Source organism: Poecilia reticulata, linkage group LG7 (assembly GCF_000633615.1).
Source record: "Poecilia reticulata strain Guanapo linkage group LG7, Guppy_female_1.0+MT, whole genome shotgun sequence".
NCBI lineage: Eukaryota > Metazoa > Chordata > Actinopteri > Cyprinodontiformes > Poeciliidae > Poecilia > Poecilia reticulata.
The window spans coordinates 2,040,829-2,057,548 of record NC_024337.1 but is presented as its reverse complement, the minus strand read 5'-3'; the positions used below and the strand labels follow the sequence as shown (position 1 = coordinate 2,057,548).

The following is a 16,720-nucleotide window of genomic DNA, read 5'->3' as shown; positions in this document are numbered from 1 at the left end:
TAAAACCAAACATTTTTGCTGATTGGAACTGGTGGTTTATGATATGGGCAGTCACCCAGGGTGGCAAAAGAACAGATGGGGAGATTTTGTACAGGAACACCATATAAAAAAAGTACATTTACCCATCAGCTGAGTTTTGAAGGACATTTTTATTCCTCTCATGTGTGTGCAGTTAAAGGGGAGCTGGAACCCCTTGCTTGTGGGTTGGAAAATAGACAATTTTACATGTTTTGTGAAGAAYTTCACTGCATTTTGACCTGCTCCAGAATTCATAATATTTCCTGCATTTTAATTGGGTAGGAGGCAGCAGAAGGAGACAGTTACCCAGATTGCCACTGCCTAACAATGCACACCACTATAAACACATCATCGCCATGGTGAAATGTTGACAGCATCATGCTTTTCCTCTACAACACAAGTGTCAAACAGCTACGGCGGTGCAGATTTGGCCCCAAGGCCTTGAGTTTATGTGGCCCTCAACACCCTAAAGGGCAAAATAGAACTACAAGTTAAGAATTGTGCACTTAAATGTTATTTTATTAGTCAAATCAATGTGAAATTATGTTAAATATTAATTTTACTCATTAAATAAGGTGTGAGCAATATTGTTTAAACAGTTTAATAGGTAATTTTATTAATACGGTCTGCCACAACTGGCTCTTTAAGGAAATTCATGATCTCAATGTAGACTGAACAGAACATGAGTTTGACACCCTCGCTCTATGAGTACAGGGAAGCTGCTCAGTGCTCAGGAAAGAATCATGGACTATCCTGGAGGAAAACCTCTAAAAAACTGCAAAATAAACCCCCATAAAATGTTCACAGTTCAGCAGAACAACCTAAACATGACGACCAGAACTAAAATAAGTTTAAATCAAAGCAAAGCATTATTATTGTGTTAAAATGGTCCTGTCAAAGCTCAGACCTGAATCCACTGAGAATCCGTGTCAAAAAATAAAAACTGAGAAACTCTTCATCCAATCAGATGGAGTTTAAGCTATTTAGCAAAGAAGAATGGGTGAAATTTTAAATGTGCAAAGCTGGCAGGAAGATAAAAAAAAACTCAAGACAAATAACCCCCAAAATACTCAAGTTGGTCCAAAATATTCCAAATGCAAGCAACATGCAAGCAAAATGAAAAGATTCGTTTAAACCCTAAATTGTGTTGGGGTGTTAATAATTTGAGTCTGATAAAATCCTCTGCTTTTATCAGACTCGAATTAGAGGTCTGTGGCTGTGAAAGGACAAAATGAGAAACAGTTCAAGAGGTGTGAATATGTTGATCCGAAGGTCAAAGTTTTGACTCATGTAAAGCATATTTCTCGTTCTGATATTTTTTGTTTTTTCTATATCAGATGTTGCAGACAAACTGTGTGATTTATCCCACATTTTTTAATCAATATTAAGAAATTATTGACTTAAAACAAGCTCATATATTTTGCAAAAGTTACTTGTAAGTTTGTTTTGTCTTATTTCAAGTGTACTAAGATATTTGCTTTAGAAACTAGACCAAAAATAAAAGATGTATGTTTTGCAGCACAGGCCTTTAGTGTGGGATTTCCTTCACATTCGACTCACCATGATGTCACCTTTCAGCAACAAGGCCGGTTCGACGGACACACACAGTCGCCTCCCACCAGTGCCTTGAAGGTCACTGCGAACAACAATGGCTTCAGAAACAAGACGGTGTACGCAACACTTCTTTTACTGCTTAACTTTAGAACAAATTGGTCAAATGTCAATGCTTATCTGGTCCATCAGTTTGCCTTTCAATAGGAAAGTAGACTCACTATATGCCTGAAGTGTAGACCAGCTGCATGGACTGATAGATCTTCAAGAAGGGGTGGTAACCTAGGAAGAGGAGAGATAATTTTAGACTTTGCGAGCATTATCAGCATCAGGACGGAGGAATGCGCTGACTTCCATCCACTCCTTCTGGACCCGATCATCAGATTAAAGACAAACAGACGGACATGTGTGTGGGTAGAGAGCGAATTCAGCCGACTATGGCGTCTGCATTGAAAACACTGCTGCAATTTGACTGGGAAGGCCTGTCAGGGCCAAGACAAACATCACATCCAATTATAGGATGTGTCTTTATATGAAGGGACAGCAGATCAGGGACAGGAGGTACTTCTGGGTTCCGTTAAGAATTTCCTTACAACAACTGAACGTGGAAGCATAGTTTCATAGAAAAACATCAGGATCTTCAGGACATCAGACATCAAAACATAAAGTCTCTCCCTCTTTGCCCTGAATCACAGTGTCAAATTATATTATGATGTAGCATTTTATTTTGGCAGCGAAAAAACGTCCAATACATTTCCTGCTTTTATTTCTCCTGACTTTGAGGCTTTTTGCTGATGTTCTGTCTGATACAGGATTTTTATCAGGGTGGCCCCAAATGCCCCAACACACTTAATAAGCCTGGTGGGCCATCAGGCTACACTTGGACCCCCCACCAGGCTAAGTGTCATTTGTTTATTTTAAAAAAGGGGTTTTTGTACACCAGTAATATGAGCAAAATTTAAGGATTAAGCTGGATTTGTAGTTTACCCATTGAACTGGGAGCAAAACGGTGCCTAATTGCATGGTTCCTGCACCTGCCCCTTGGCCTCGCATCTCATATTATGATGCCTGCTTGTGCAACTCTAAATTTTTGTAACTTTAAACATTTTTTAATACAAAGAGATGATAGCCCAGTAGTGGACTGCCCTAGTACCCCCCAGCACTAAGCGTGGCAGGTTTTTTCCCAGTTCATGATTATTGAACAGATTTTCCAGAAACAAAGAAAATCTATTTTTAATAGTTTGGCTCCATACTAATGAAGAAATGTACCTCCTTCACCCTGGAAGTTGGGAAGTGATGGGATAAGAACTTGGTGGAGGAAGAGAGGGCTGCTGTTCATCTTTATCGCCCCAGAGAGAAGGCCTCCAAAGTAATAAATATACCTGGGAAAAAGAAGTGGACATAAGAATCAGGAAGAAGTAGGAAAAACATGTATTGTTGTTGCCAGGTAACCACTAGTATTTAAATGTTTGGTAGAGGAAAAAAAATGCTGAGCTTAGTTTAAATGTTTTCTCAGTTCTTGGGCTACAGGCATGAGGAAACAGCTGCTTCTATGACCGTCAAAAACTACTTTCAATGTATTTAGATGGAAAAGTATGATCTGCTGATTTGGTTTAGCCTATGTGAAAATCTCTTCAAAAGCATGGGGTTTGGAGTGTGCAAGTGTGTGTGTTAAAACCATGCCAAGGCAGAAAAACATCAACAATAATTTTAGGAAAGCCATCACTGATGCCTGTCAAACTGGGAAGAGTTAAAAGCTATTTGTAAGCAATTTGAAGTCTTTCCTACAGTAGGAAAGATTATTCATTGGTGAATATATGGACTTGTTTTGCAATCATGGGGAGTTTGGGGTCATTGAACTCATCTATATGGTGTCTGACACCTGAAGCTTGTCTGAAATTTGGTCATGTTAGCAATAAAGTAATGTTGGGCCATAAATTCTGCTCAACACGAGAAAGGAAAATATTTTAGCTTTCTCTAGTAAGAAAGATTTCAGCATGGATTGACAGATTTTTTTTAGCCTTCAGTGGTCAGCACACTTGACAAAATTTTTGATTAGCACTTCAGCTAACCCTCCTTATGTCCACATTTTACTGCTTTAGCAATAGCTCCCCCTAAATGCTGTTTGTTAGCAGAACTAATGTTTATGATTAGTGCGTTAGGGTTAGCACAGCTAACATTTTAGCTAGCTGTACCCAGTTAGTATTTATAACCCAAGGAGGGTAAAAGAAACAAACAGATAACAAAGTGATGACATTACTGTCAAATGACACAACCAACTGTAAGTTGAAAATATTAATATTAATCAAAAATCTTTCTGATATTTTTCAAACTAAAGATACCACAGTCAAACAAAAAACTGAAGGTCAGAAGTGGTTTCCGTTTCCCTTTTCCGCCAATCGGATGCATTCATTAATTTAACGTATGCTGTTGGACACCAACACCCCCTGCCTCACTGCATCCTCCCTACTTATTTCCTCTCAGATCATCCTGCGGCCACTACCTGTTTTGGGACGGCTGGAGGGAAGAGGACACCTTATCTTCACAGAACTTCCTCATGGCCAGAGTACTGAGAGCCTGGTCCGCTCTGTACACAGATGTACACACACACACAGACACACACACACACACACACAGAGACACACACACACGCAAACACACAAGTGCTTTGAGTTAACGGTTTCCATCATGGAGCTCCAAAAAGTACATGGAAAGGATACAGCTGGCATAGAGAACAGGATAAACTGGTTTCCACTGTTCCTAAAAGGAATCCAACACACTTAATTTATTAAAGGGGACCTATTATTCTTCCTTAAACAGGTTAGGATAAATCTATGGGCTACGCAAAACATGTTCATTCTATTTTTTGCAAAAAATCCTTCTTAGATCATGAGATTTCATTCTGGTTTCTGCTTTTTAGAGCTCCTTTCAGAATAAGTTGTTTTAGGGCCAGCAGCTACTTATTTAAGTCCAAATAATCAGCCACTGGCCACGCCCCCTGCCCTCAATTCAATGTTTTTACAATCGCACGTGAAAATGTCTAAAAACAGAGGCATAATTATACAACTGTACTTCTTTGAAAAGTAGAAGTAGAACAACACAACCAATAAGAATGCAGAAAACATGGATAGTAACAAGTTAACAACATTGGTGATACTAGCTGAAAAAACCATCTGTAGGTCGGATCTGGTTGCTAGGTAATAGACTCAGCTTTGCTGGGGTTGCTAGGTGAAGGACTTTCTGATTTGTGGCGTTACATTCTAAAGGTTTTTGAAATGGCACATATAACAGACACCAAAACAACATTAACTTATTGCCAAAAACCAGCCAGGATGATTTTCTTTTTATGCACTTAGGCTATTTTCAGAATCAGCAGAGACCCAAATAGAAGCACAAAAACATTCAAAATTAGTTTTCTTTTTATAGGTCCCCTTTAACAAAATAACAAAAAAGTCAACAGGAACCTCCCCCCCCAAAAAAACATTAATATCTGTAATAAGTCCTTAAATGTATTGTGTACATTCCCCCATTTAAAAAGTTTTGAATCATTTCAAAACTCTTTATATGAATAATCTGGCATGTATCTGCAGTAATCTGGTTGCATTAATTTCAGCACTTTAATGCTTTGATGAAAAATATTTATGATTCCTTTTGATTCTCCTTCAGTCTTCTGGGGCTTCAAGTATAAAAGAGTGCACAGTTTTTACACAAAAAATTGTCGCACAAACAAATTTTGAAAAGTGCGGCGCAAAAAATAATTCAAATGTATAAAGCTGTGAGTACGTGTATACCTGCGCACCTGTCCTTTATAAGTCCTACTTTTGCCACACATTTTCACAGCAGGTAAAAAGTTAGCTTATATTTATTCAAACTTTTATGTAATGTTCATTTTTATACATGCCGGTTTGTGCGCAAAACATGGCGCTGCATAATTTTTGTGCATACGCACATATTATACATTATCRATTATGTTGAATCTGATTTATGAATATAAGATTCTCTAACTGGATTTTCTGACTGAGATGTTCTCACAGTCTGATAGATTTGGACAACTCTGCAAGGTAGAATGATCAGATATTACCAAATCATGATGTGGGATGCTGATAGATTAATTTTAAAGATGACTGAATGCTGAAAATGAACCAGTGTGCTTCAGCAATACATCAGTTTAAGGGTGTGCATTACTTATATAACTGGAGTATCAAACTTTTTTCAATGTATTTATTTTCCTCTTAAAAGGTTTATTGCTTTAGTTGAATGTCATGTCATCTGTCATTGTCCCAGGGGTGTGTAACTATAACTAGATATGCACAGTTCAATCCTATATATTTTGACATTCTGTTGACTTAAAGCGTAGACATTTTAATGAACCAGAAATTCAGCAGTGATGTTGCACCTCCTCTCTGCTCACACTCACCCTGCAGAGATCTTGCTGTAGTGCATGTAGGCTGCAATAATCACACCCGTTTTCCCTTTGTTGCCCTGTTGGGGGAGAAAAGAGAGAGAAATACATAAAAAATCATCATGAACTGATCTGACCGAGGGCGGTTTAGCTTCCTCGTGACTGAAACGGCTTATAGGATCTGAAAATTTGAGGTATGACCTTGATTCTTAGATTCAGGGATGCAAAGAAAAGGGAGAGCAGACCAGATACACTACAACATGGAGAAATGTGCAAAGGCTGCTGAGCTGGAATTAAAAAGCTCCCTGTGGCGTCTTTTTCACAGCAAGAGCTCCACACTTCCTGACACATTCCAAAGACATTCCAGCTCCAAATTCCAATTGGGACCCCCTCCATATACCAGCATAAGGGCCCCTTTAGCACAATGAGCACAAATTAAAGCTCATTTTGCTGCGTGCCTCTCTCTTGGTGGAGAACTTTTATTTTTTTACTTTTTGTATTGACAGCAACTCGGTTTTCTTTGTCGCTGGTGTGGTCTGCAGCTGATAGATAATTTCCTGCAGCTGGAATGTTCTGCAAAGTCGGCAAGGCTCAGGAGTTGTCTGGTTTTTACTATTTCAATTCTTCAGACCAAAATCAACAAGTAATAAAAATAAATAAATAACAAAACTTGCAGAAGCCCAGTCGTCAGCACCAGAATGAACTGGTTCTTTTGAGGACAAGGATTTTTGTTTTTTAGAGGAAAAATGGTGACGATTAATTCAATGTCCAGTTAGTTTAATCCAAACTGACTTCATATGTAACATTTTTACACCAGGATTAGCAGCCAGAGAAATTAAGCCGTATTAATGCTTTGTGAGAACGAAAGTAAAGGCACATAGCCATATCACAGGTTGGAAATCAGGAACTTTTTCAAGGGTTTGACCAAAAACTTAACTGTTATCTAGGTAACTTTTCAGAATACATAAACCTTCCAAAAATCTTTCCAACTTTGTAATATGCACAATCACTCATCCCAGGGCCAGAATTATAAGAATGTGGGCCCCTGGGCTGGAGCTGGTTTGGTGCCCTATCCATGACAGCAAAATCCTTCTAATAATGCAAGTTACAATACATCAGTAGGTAATCCTATACATGAATTGATGCCTGGTAGGTTTACTACATCCCCTGACCAGTACATCCATGTTGTTCCCCAAAAATGACTGTAACGTCATCATTTTCAAATAACTGAGGATTGTTTGTATATAAAAATTGGAGCTCTGGGCAATTATCTCAATAAGCCCTTTCTAAAGCCTGGCCCAGACTCATCCAAGCTTTCCTGATTCATTTTCAAAAACGACCATATATCTTCATCTGCAAGATATATATGGTACAAAGCTTGCATATGTACAGCTGCAAAGCAGTTACTTTGTTCCAATCTGACAAAATCAGATGAAGTTTCCCTTATTGTTGGGTCGTGCCGATTGAGCTTGGCAGGTGTACCGATTAGATGCTAATCAGCTGCGACTCATCAGTTCGCTGCAGCTCCACCAAGAATTCATTAAAGATTTGGATTTTGAATCAGACGTAGTGTTCCTGCGATCTCCAGATGTTCCTGCGATCTCCAGATGTTCCTGCGATCTCCAGCTGGTTGAACAATTGTCCAACCAGCTGATCAGGCTCATCAATTTATATAGGAACTCTGCGCCAAACAAAGCAACAGCCACTACCCACAAACATATCTGAATCTCTAACTTTCAACCTCATATTCACAGATTGTTACTGTGGAATGTAACTCCAAATTATTTGGGAACATTTTGCCAATTCAAGAATTTTTCTATGGGGCATATAGAAAAATATTCTTTTGGATATATATATTTTTAATTATCAAAAAAAAAATATCAGCTTCGGAACCTGACACACAGTTGCTTCAATGCTACTTGACAGGCTATTGTAGCCTTGGAAAACTGCAGATATCAGCTTCTGCAGTAGAGATATGACATCTTTATTGATGATAACGTCACAGAACCTCACTTCAATAAATCCAAACAAACCTTTTAAAACTGGGATATGTAACTTTTATTGAAAAAGGTTTTCTGTTAAAACTTTCACTTTGTCATGGCAGTATGGTAACATACAGATAATCTGTGAAAAATTGAACTCCAGTGCCTTCTCTCAGTGCTAACTACAGAAATACACCAACTTGGTCAGAAATAACTAATTAAAGCCAGAGGAGGTTCTTAGTGCTCTCAATCAATCACAGTTACTTAGCATGGCCACAGATGATGCCGGATAAACGGGTTTTCTGGAATGCTAAGTTATTTCTTTGACATTAGCATAGGAGCGTGATTGACAGTGCTAAGACTCTCCTCCTGGTTCTGATTGGTTGTTTTTTAATCAGCAATGGCGCATTAGTAGGGCTGGGAGAAGGTGGAGGAGCTTAATTTTTTTTTTTCACAGATTATCTGCCTCACATTATGCTGTCAGAAGATGGTGGGTCTTAACAAATGGGTAAAACATATATTTTTTAAAAAGTTCCCTACCCCAGATTTAAGAGTTAAAGAAAATGAAAGAAAAATTATCCTGATTTTAAACTACCTGCGTAGAGAGACATAGGAATTTTCACATTTTTATTTCAGTGTTTTCTCTGTTCAGTTCAAGCTGCTTCCTATGTGTTATATATACAAATGCATTGTTCCGGTGACCTTCAGTCAGCCTTTCAACATGCAGTTGATTTATCAGTTCCTGTGAAAGCAAATCAGTATGAAGCATGCTCTTTAAATCAACCTTCAGCATCTGTGTTAAGAGCCTGGGAAACATTGGCATGTCTGTCTGAGAGAAACCGTCCCTGAACTCTGACCTTGCAGTGAAGGACCACCACGTGCTGGGGGTCAGAGGTCAGCCAGTTCTCCATGGCCTTACATATGGCACAGATCTTATCCAGCGGCGGGGCATGGAGGTCAGGCCAGCCAAAGTCGTGGACCTGTGGCACGGTGGAAACATGATGAACGACAAAGTGCGAATTGAGAAAATTAAGCGAACGATTGTTGGACTATTGGAGAAATACATGAAGAAGAGATCTACCTTTGGGTTTAGTCGGGTGATGTCATGGCGTCTTTCAGAGAGGTTCAGGAGCTGGAACAGAAGAGAGGGTGTGACGGAAAAAAACAGTGGACCATCCTGGATCACCTGGAGCCAGCTGGGGGCCCGCTGAGGGCCCGCTGGGGGCCAACTGGGGCCCCGCTGAGGGCCCACTGGGGGTCTGCTGGGGGCCCACTGGGGGTCTGCTGGGGGCCCACTGGGGGTCTCCTGGGGGCCCGCTGGGGGCCTGGTGAGGGCCTGCTGAGGGCCTGTTGAGGGCCTGCTGAGGGCCTGCCTCATGTTGGCTGCTATGTGTGGTCGTGACCTATATATTTTTTTATCTGCTGTAGCTGCAGCGTACATGCCAAACTCTATTGTACAACAAGCTGCATAAGCTTGAACATCTGTTCAGACCCCACATTTGTTAGATGAAAGGTCTGAACAACTCGCTGGTGTTCCTCACCAGAAACTTGTCCTGATGTTTGGATTTGAGCATGGCGGCCACTTCCTTCAGATTGAGCCGGTATCTTTGCTCTTCCAGCTTTGGAGGGAAGAAGACAGAAATGATCCTCTCAGTGATGTACGTCAGGTCGAAGTCGTAGTGGCGCTCCATCACGCGCTCCATCACACGGTCCACACTGAAGCTCCTGTGAAGACCAGACCCGTTTGATTATTTCAAGGCTCTTTATTTGCATTAATTCTCTTTGTATGAGCTGACTTGGTCAAATAAGCTTGTACAAATCCTCAGTTCGCATGGTGGTCAGACATGAATTTTAATAATTCATACATAGGAGCTTCATACTCTATCAAAATGTACACAAGTCATCAAAGTTTTGATGTCCTCTAACCAACTACAGCTTAAAATAAAGTACAAAATATATATTTACAGTGACTTTAAATGGTCTCTAGGAAGAGTGGAGATGTAATTGTGGATATACGGTACAGTGAAAAAGTATTTTCACCTCCCAAAATCATTAATGACTGAAAAATACCCACACATTTGTCAAAGATTACCTTGATGTTTGCACGGTGTACTTCTCAATACATTTAGCATGAATTATGGGAAACTGGATTCTATGTGTAACATAAATCAGATCCAACTGCTGCATCACTTTGTGACATTAAACTTTCATCTGTGAACACACAGAAGGTGGTTTGAAACAGGAACAAATGGAAAAAGCACAGTTTGGGCAGCCAGGGAGCAATGAAGGCACATGTGAGAGACCCTTGACTTTACCTATTAGGTATAATATGTAGATATAGTTGTAACACAATGTATTTTAGTACATTGAATGAAATCAATGAGACTGATTTTACCTCGGTAGGGTGTTCCTCTGTTTGGTGTAGGTTAGAGACTTGGTTGATCCCTGTAAAGACAATGAACACACATGGCCTTTCCATCAGTGGTTCCCAACATCAATGATTACAGTGCTAATTTAGGCTTTTTGGATATAATGGTTGCAAAGTTTTAATGAAAACTTAGGCCTAAGTCCAAATGCCACAAAGGGGAAAAAAACTTTCCAGTCAGAAACTACAACTCAGGCTGCTAGTAGAGTAGTAATAGTAATGGAAGTTGTTTAAACGGGATCCAAGAAAACTGTATTTAGCTGAATATTTTACTCTTCTTTTGCAGTTGCTATCTGTTGATGTATTAAGAGTTCTGTACTGGTGCAGAGGTATCAAATAAATTAGTAATTTAGTAAATTTACGTCTGTATTTAAAAATAAATAAAAGAAACATTAAGTAAATTCAGCACTGTTTTTCTGATCAGTATTGGATGAAACTAAACCTCAGGTATTGATATTAAAATTGGAAGTGAAAATAATCCCCCCATGATCCAGTTGTAAATATTTAGTTCACATCTGGACAGTGGGAACAGAGAAACTGAGGTGAAAGAATAAATGTTAAAATGTGCTCACCATGTGTTGGTTGTGTCGAGAAGGAGCTGTTCCTCTACGCTGCTAGGAGGTACAGAAGATGAGGTGATTGGATAAAATGAGAAAATGGGAGTAAGAGTTAGGAAACAGGGTAAAGAGAGGCAAAAGAGAGGAGGAAAGGGGTTAGAGGAAGAGGCAAAACAGAGGAAGGAAAGCAGAGTTAATTAAACAAATAGACTCCCTAATGGATAAACACAACTACTTCCTACAGCAACATCAACTGCTTCCCCCACCTCCCAAGCTGGAACTTTTACTGCTCTCCAGAAATGAACCGAGCTCCAACCGAGCTGAGGGCTCGGCTTCCCAGAAGTAATTCGCCTCTAAACAAAACCATGCAGTGGTTTTGGAGAGCCACACTTCCCAACTGTGGATAGACGGAGTGGGAAAACCTCTCCTGTACATATAATGCTCTTGAAGAAAAGAAAGTATGCACAAAGGAGACTCACCAGATCATTGGAGGGAGGTGGGATGCATGCAGACGTCACCTGGAACACGCAAAAACAAACACATGAAAAAAAAAGAAAAGATCTTTGGCACTCTACACTAGAACACATATGGTTGAAAGCTTAGAAATAATTTAAGACAAGTGTTTCCCTTCAGAATAAACAGAAAATATTTTTWAAAAATGGTGTGAAATTTTTATAAATGTGACTAGGTTTTTATTCTTGAGGTTTAATAAGGGCACCAGTCAGGCTAAATTACTACATTTGAAATAGAAGGAAAAAAACTTTAAAGTTAGCCTGATGTTTTGGAGGAGTGTTACAAAATTATAAAGGACGAGACAAATTGTGTATGTTTTATTTCATTTCTCTAAACTGAAATGAATGGTAGCCACATTTCGAAACAAAAGCTGTTTTACAACAAGCTAACCTGTGCTAATGAGCTAGCTTGTGCTAACGGGCAATCTTAATTCTTCACAATTTGTCACCTTTATATTTTGGTTTATTGGATTATTTCAGAAAAATAAAGTTTAGGATTAGGATTATTTTACACAATAAATGTCAAAATTTGGAAACTCGTCCAATATAATGCAACTACAAAAATAACTGAGTGAATTTGCAAAGCACAACATGGCAAAAATAATTCTAATCTAGTTCAGAATTTGTGTATCACAATAAAATAGCTTAGTGGTCATTCGAAGCAGAAATGGAAACATAAACATGTGGAGCATTCAATAAATTAGAATAGAAAAGATAATGTGTTTCAGTAACTCCATCACCAAGTGAGTCACATGACATATTAGACAAAGACTGATGTTTTAACACCTTTATTTCTCTTAATCACAATGATTTTCTGCTAACAGCTAATGAAAACATGACTTAAGATTAGAACATTACATCAAACCAATAAAAAAATATTAAAAGCAGAATTATGTGCTTAAGGAAATTCATCTTTAATACCTGCTTAAAGGTTATTTTCAAAAGGTATTTTTAATCCAACAAATTACATTCATCGGGACGAATATTCAAATTTATTAAATCTGACTGTAATTAACTGGACCAATCTTAAGAGTTTAGATATAGAGTTAAAAATCATATTTACAGATCACTACAGTAACGACTTTTTACAAATCAAACATTTTAAATTAAATCAGACATTTTGAATGTACTACTTTGTGGTAGCTAAGTTCTATAGAGATTGTTTTTAAAATGCTTTGCAAATAAAGTAGTAGTAATAAAGAACAAGTGGTTTCTTAATAACTTCATTAAATATATTTAGCTTAATAAGTTTAAATCATTCACCCAGTTTTACAGCACAGGATTATTTGACTGTCAAATAATTAAGACACTTAAAATGTCACCATCTACATTTCTCAACCACTTTGAAAATTGAAAGAATACTGAGCACAACTGAAAAAGAGCAAGAGTGTCAAATACAAGTATAAATTATGTTGAATAGCCTGTTTGCTAAATGTGAAGTATGTGCAAAAATGGAGGCAGATATAGGGAAACACAGCTGGAGAGGAGACCTACAAGCAGAGAGACGTGTCTGATTCCCATGTTCTGTACGGCCCGACAGGTCAGTGAACCGTAACCAAAGGAAGCCAGAGCTGGACAGCTAGCTCTAATATACAGGGGTTGACACCCACAATCACACTTATGTAACTCATGCACACTCAGTCTCACTTGTGCATGCGCACACAAACACATGTGTGCAAGTTTCAGCCAAAGAGCCCGTTTTGGACTGTTTATTTGGATACAGGAAAAGGGCAAGGGTTTGTCTAGATTTCATTGTGCACAGAGGGGAAGTTCCTGCGGCCCTGATCCTGGGGGTGTGTCGCCACGCAGGCAATCTGAGTTAGCCTCTCTGTTCTCCTTTCTTTCAGCGTGGGGCTCAGTTGCTCACTGCCGCCCCTACGAAATATCGGACATCAACAGGAAAGCTGAGGAACTGATAAAGAGCTAAATTCAGAGACGTGCCTTGTTTGATGAAAGTTGAAGCAAGACTGTTTGTCTATCAAATGATTAATTTGACTACGTTTCTGTATGAGTGACTATGAGAATAGATGCTCCTCTTCAGCAACCACATGGGGCCGAAGTTAAAATCCATCTATCGTTTGTACTCAGGATCAAGCCTGGGTCCTTAGGATGKGCACAGATTGGCACCTATCTGTACCCATCTGGTGAAGACAGGTACAGAGTTGGGATGCACTGATATGAAAATTTCAGCAATATTTCTGTCAAGGCAGACAACCAATATTTTGGTTTATATATATATTACCCTTTTGGCACCTTGAAAAATTCAAGCACACCTCTGACTTCACTGCTGCTTCACTGTTTGTAAGATAGTCCAACACCTCACTTTTCACTGACATAGASAAGTTTCTTTTCATAGTCTACATTATGTCAGAGCTCCAATTATTGTCTCATGTAACCGATCAGACTAGTTTCGTTGGAATTAATGAGTTTTTATCGACACTGCTGAGCTTGAAAACATATTGGTCTCATTTTCTCTTTATTACCAGCTTTCCTTTATTTCTCTCCTCCATTTCTTCCTCTTCATCCTTCTCTCTCAGTGCCCAGTCAAGGGGCCTAGTAAGGGTGGCTACAGAGAGCCAGAAAAAACACCCCCCACCGCAACAGATTCCATCCCCACCGGCCAACACTTACGCACAAACTTCCTGTTCACTGAACCTCCACCCACCCACATCTCTTTAACGCTGCTCTTTTATCCTCACCTCTGTCTGCATCCATAAATATCATTTCTCTTTTCCTGTTTCTTATCCTGATCACAACATTTTCCATTTCTGTCTACGTCCCAGCTGGCATGTGTGTTCTTTAATGTTTCTGGATGTTTTGGGTTTATGTTGCCTTATCTTCTTTTTTTCAGGTTTCTCCAATGCTTTCTTCCCCAAATACCCAAGAATTCTGCACATTTTTCTTGTCGAAGAAGTCTGTAAATTGCATTTACAGACTTTAAGTGCAATTTTGGCAAATATTTCTACAATGGTTGGGATTTAAATATGGAACTTGCTAGAATTGCAGTTCTTAGGGTGGCAGCATGTTGGAGTAGCTCAATTTAATTTCCATTTGGCATGAATGAAGTATTTATGAACTGAATTTTAAATCAGAGAATGGATAGATGGAAAGTTAAAAGGATGATAGCAAGACAGAAGGATGGATGGATGGATGGATGGATGGATGGATGGATGGATGGATGGATGGATGGATGGATGGATGGATGGATGGATGGATGGATGGATGGATGGACGGACTTTTCCAGACTAGAGAACCCTGAATACCTCTTTTAATTTCCTTCTTCATATCCTCTATTTTGTTTTTTTGGGTCACTAAGTGGAAAATTCTCCTATCTTAGACTTTCTTCCGCTGCTTTTCATCTTCAGATTCCAATATTTCCTTCCCCTTTCCTCACTTCATTTCTCGTCTAATCTGCTTCAAACAAAATGCTTCCCGTTTGTCAACTCTCCAAACTTGGATCCGCCTTCTTCCAACATTCTCTTTAGGTTTTCATTAAGAGTCAAAACTTACTCCAACCTGCTCTGGATTTACTTTATCAGATACTTCAATCCAATTTCAAGTAATGTGATCCAAAGTACATTTATTCATTTACTTCAATCTTTGCACACTCAAATATTCATCCTACCTTCCTCCAATCAGGTTAGTCCAGGTGGATAAATCTCTGGAGACCTTGACCCTCTCCTCCCCTGTCCTCTCCTCTCCATTCAGCTCCATCCTTGCTCTCCTCCTTCTCCCATTACCAGCCCTCTGTCATCTTACTCTCTCATCATTTCGTTTTGCTACAGTTGCCCTAACTCTTCTGGTTTCCCAACACACTCTTTGATCCATCAAAGCTGAAAGAAGCATAGCAAATGGATAATGCACAGCTAACACTCCCTTTAAAGCAGGGCTTAGGAGCTGTGGGCTCTGAAAGGGATAACTACAGCGTGAGGTAGCAGCCTTGGTATGTTGTTGCTGTGAGAAATGTTGGGGAAACGTTTGTGAGACCTTGTTAGTTCGTTTGTGAGGGAATACCAACAAAATATGGGGTACATGTACACTAAAGACACAGAACATTTAAACAAAACCCAAAGTTTTAATAGCAAAGACAATTTTCTATCTTAGATTCTGCAAATGCTCGCATTCTAGTTCAAGATCAGCAGAATGCCCAACATTCTCTCGAACAGTTTGATGAAGTTGTCAGCTGGAGCTTTTCCCAGAGGTCCCAGAGGAGCTTCAGGCTGAGAAATGGTTGGTGGTTTTTCCTTCAATTTGTGGTTAAGCCTCATCTGGGGTCCAGTCTCATCTCAACCGTTGATCTTGAGATTTGGCTCCTGGATGAACTCTGGGAAGAAGTAGGTTTTGTAACGTTGTACCTTCTTACTGTGTAATGTTTTTGGTTCTAAAAGAACTTGTAGTTGATTTTTAAGATGCTATGAGTCATAGTAGCCCTTGGGAGAAGTAACTGAGAATAAGTCTGTCCACAGAACTCTTGATGCTTGTTGACAGACCATAAGGATCTCTTCTAGGTTCTGCCTTTGTGTAGGGAGCTGAAGGCACGTTTCCACTAGACCACCTCTAACCAGTACGGTCTCGGTCCGCCTCGGCCAGATTCATTTTCCATTAGCAAACAGCCTGGCTGTTCTCAGGTCTTCATACCAACTTCTACGTCGTTTTATGTCAACTGTGTGAAACACCAGAACTACATAATATTAACTTTGGATGTGAATTTAATTTTTCATTTGGACTGAAAAATAAAAAATAACGTGTATGTGTGGCTATCTTTTGACTGCTTTACCTGAATCCAAAAGGCTGCACATTTTAAAAAACAAAGTGCCAGAATGTAATTATATAGCAAAATTATCAGCGTATCTGAATCTTTATCATTATGTTTAGGGCCAGCAATGGATTTCTACAAGATAAAATGAAGTTTCTGGGTTTATTTTAGTCCATCAGAACCAGAACCTCAAGGTTCTCCATTGCTCCATGACTCTTGTGTTCCTTTCTTCCTCATGCCTAGAAGCTCCATCTCCACCATCTTCTCTCCAATGTATCCAGTATCACCAAATTAGTCCTAGTACAAACAGAAGTCTCTGTTCTCTTACGTGCATCTTAATTATAAAGTCAGTCCAGTGAAGCTTTCAACTTTGTGCCAGTTAAAAATCTTTTCCTTTGCATTCTCTCATCTGTTCAAGAATAGTTGGTTCTCTAAGGTTAGTGCTGATATTTTACAATGTAGGTATTTTTGTTGACACATTACGGAAGCGCATTGCTATCACGCAAGAAAAAAAAAA

At 39.2% G+C, this 16,720-nt stretch overlaps 1 protein-coding gene across 4 annotated transcripts in view; it reads right to left on the bottom strand.

The window, feature by feature from the left end:
• Positions 1-16,720, bottom strand: part of tns2a (tensin 2a) — a 72,776-nt gene that overhangs the window by 15,560 nt on the left and 40,496 nt on the right. For 3 of the 4 annotated variants that reach the window (XM_008412773.1, XM_008412772.2, XM_008412774.2), the window contains exons 4-14: positions 11,415-11,453; positions 10,951-10,992; positions 10,349-10,398; positions 9,495-9,678; positions 9,035-9,085; positions 8,811-8,933; positions 5,987-6,051; positions 4,073-4,156; positions 2,839-2,951; positions 1,791-1,851; positions 1,579-1,654 (exon numbers count right to left, since the gene is read on the bottom strand). In XM_008412773.1, coding sequence (XP_008410995.1) covers positions 1,579-1,654; positions 1,791-1,851; positions 2,839-2,951; positions 4,073-4,156; positions 5,987-6,051; positions 8,811-8,933; positions 9,035-9,085; positions 9,495-9,678; positions 10,349-10,398; positions 10,951-10,992; positions 11,415-11,453 — 888 coding nt within the window. The remainder of the gene's footprint in view (positions 1-1,578; positions 1,655-1,790; positions 1,852-2,838; positions 2,952-4,072; positions 4,157-5,986; positions 6,052-8,810; positions 8,934-9,034; positions 9,086-9,494; positions 9,679-10,348; positions 10,399-10,950; positions 10,993-11,414; positions 11,454-16,720) is intronic. The other variant, XM_017305809.1, reaches the window with a different exon arrangement.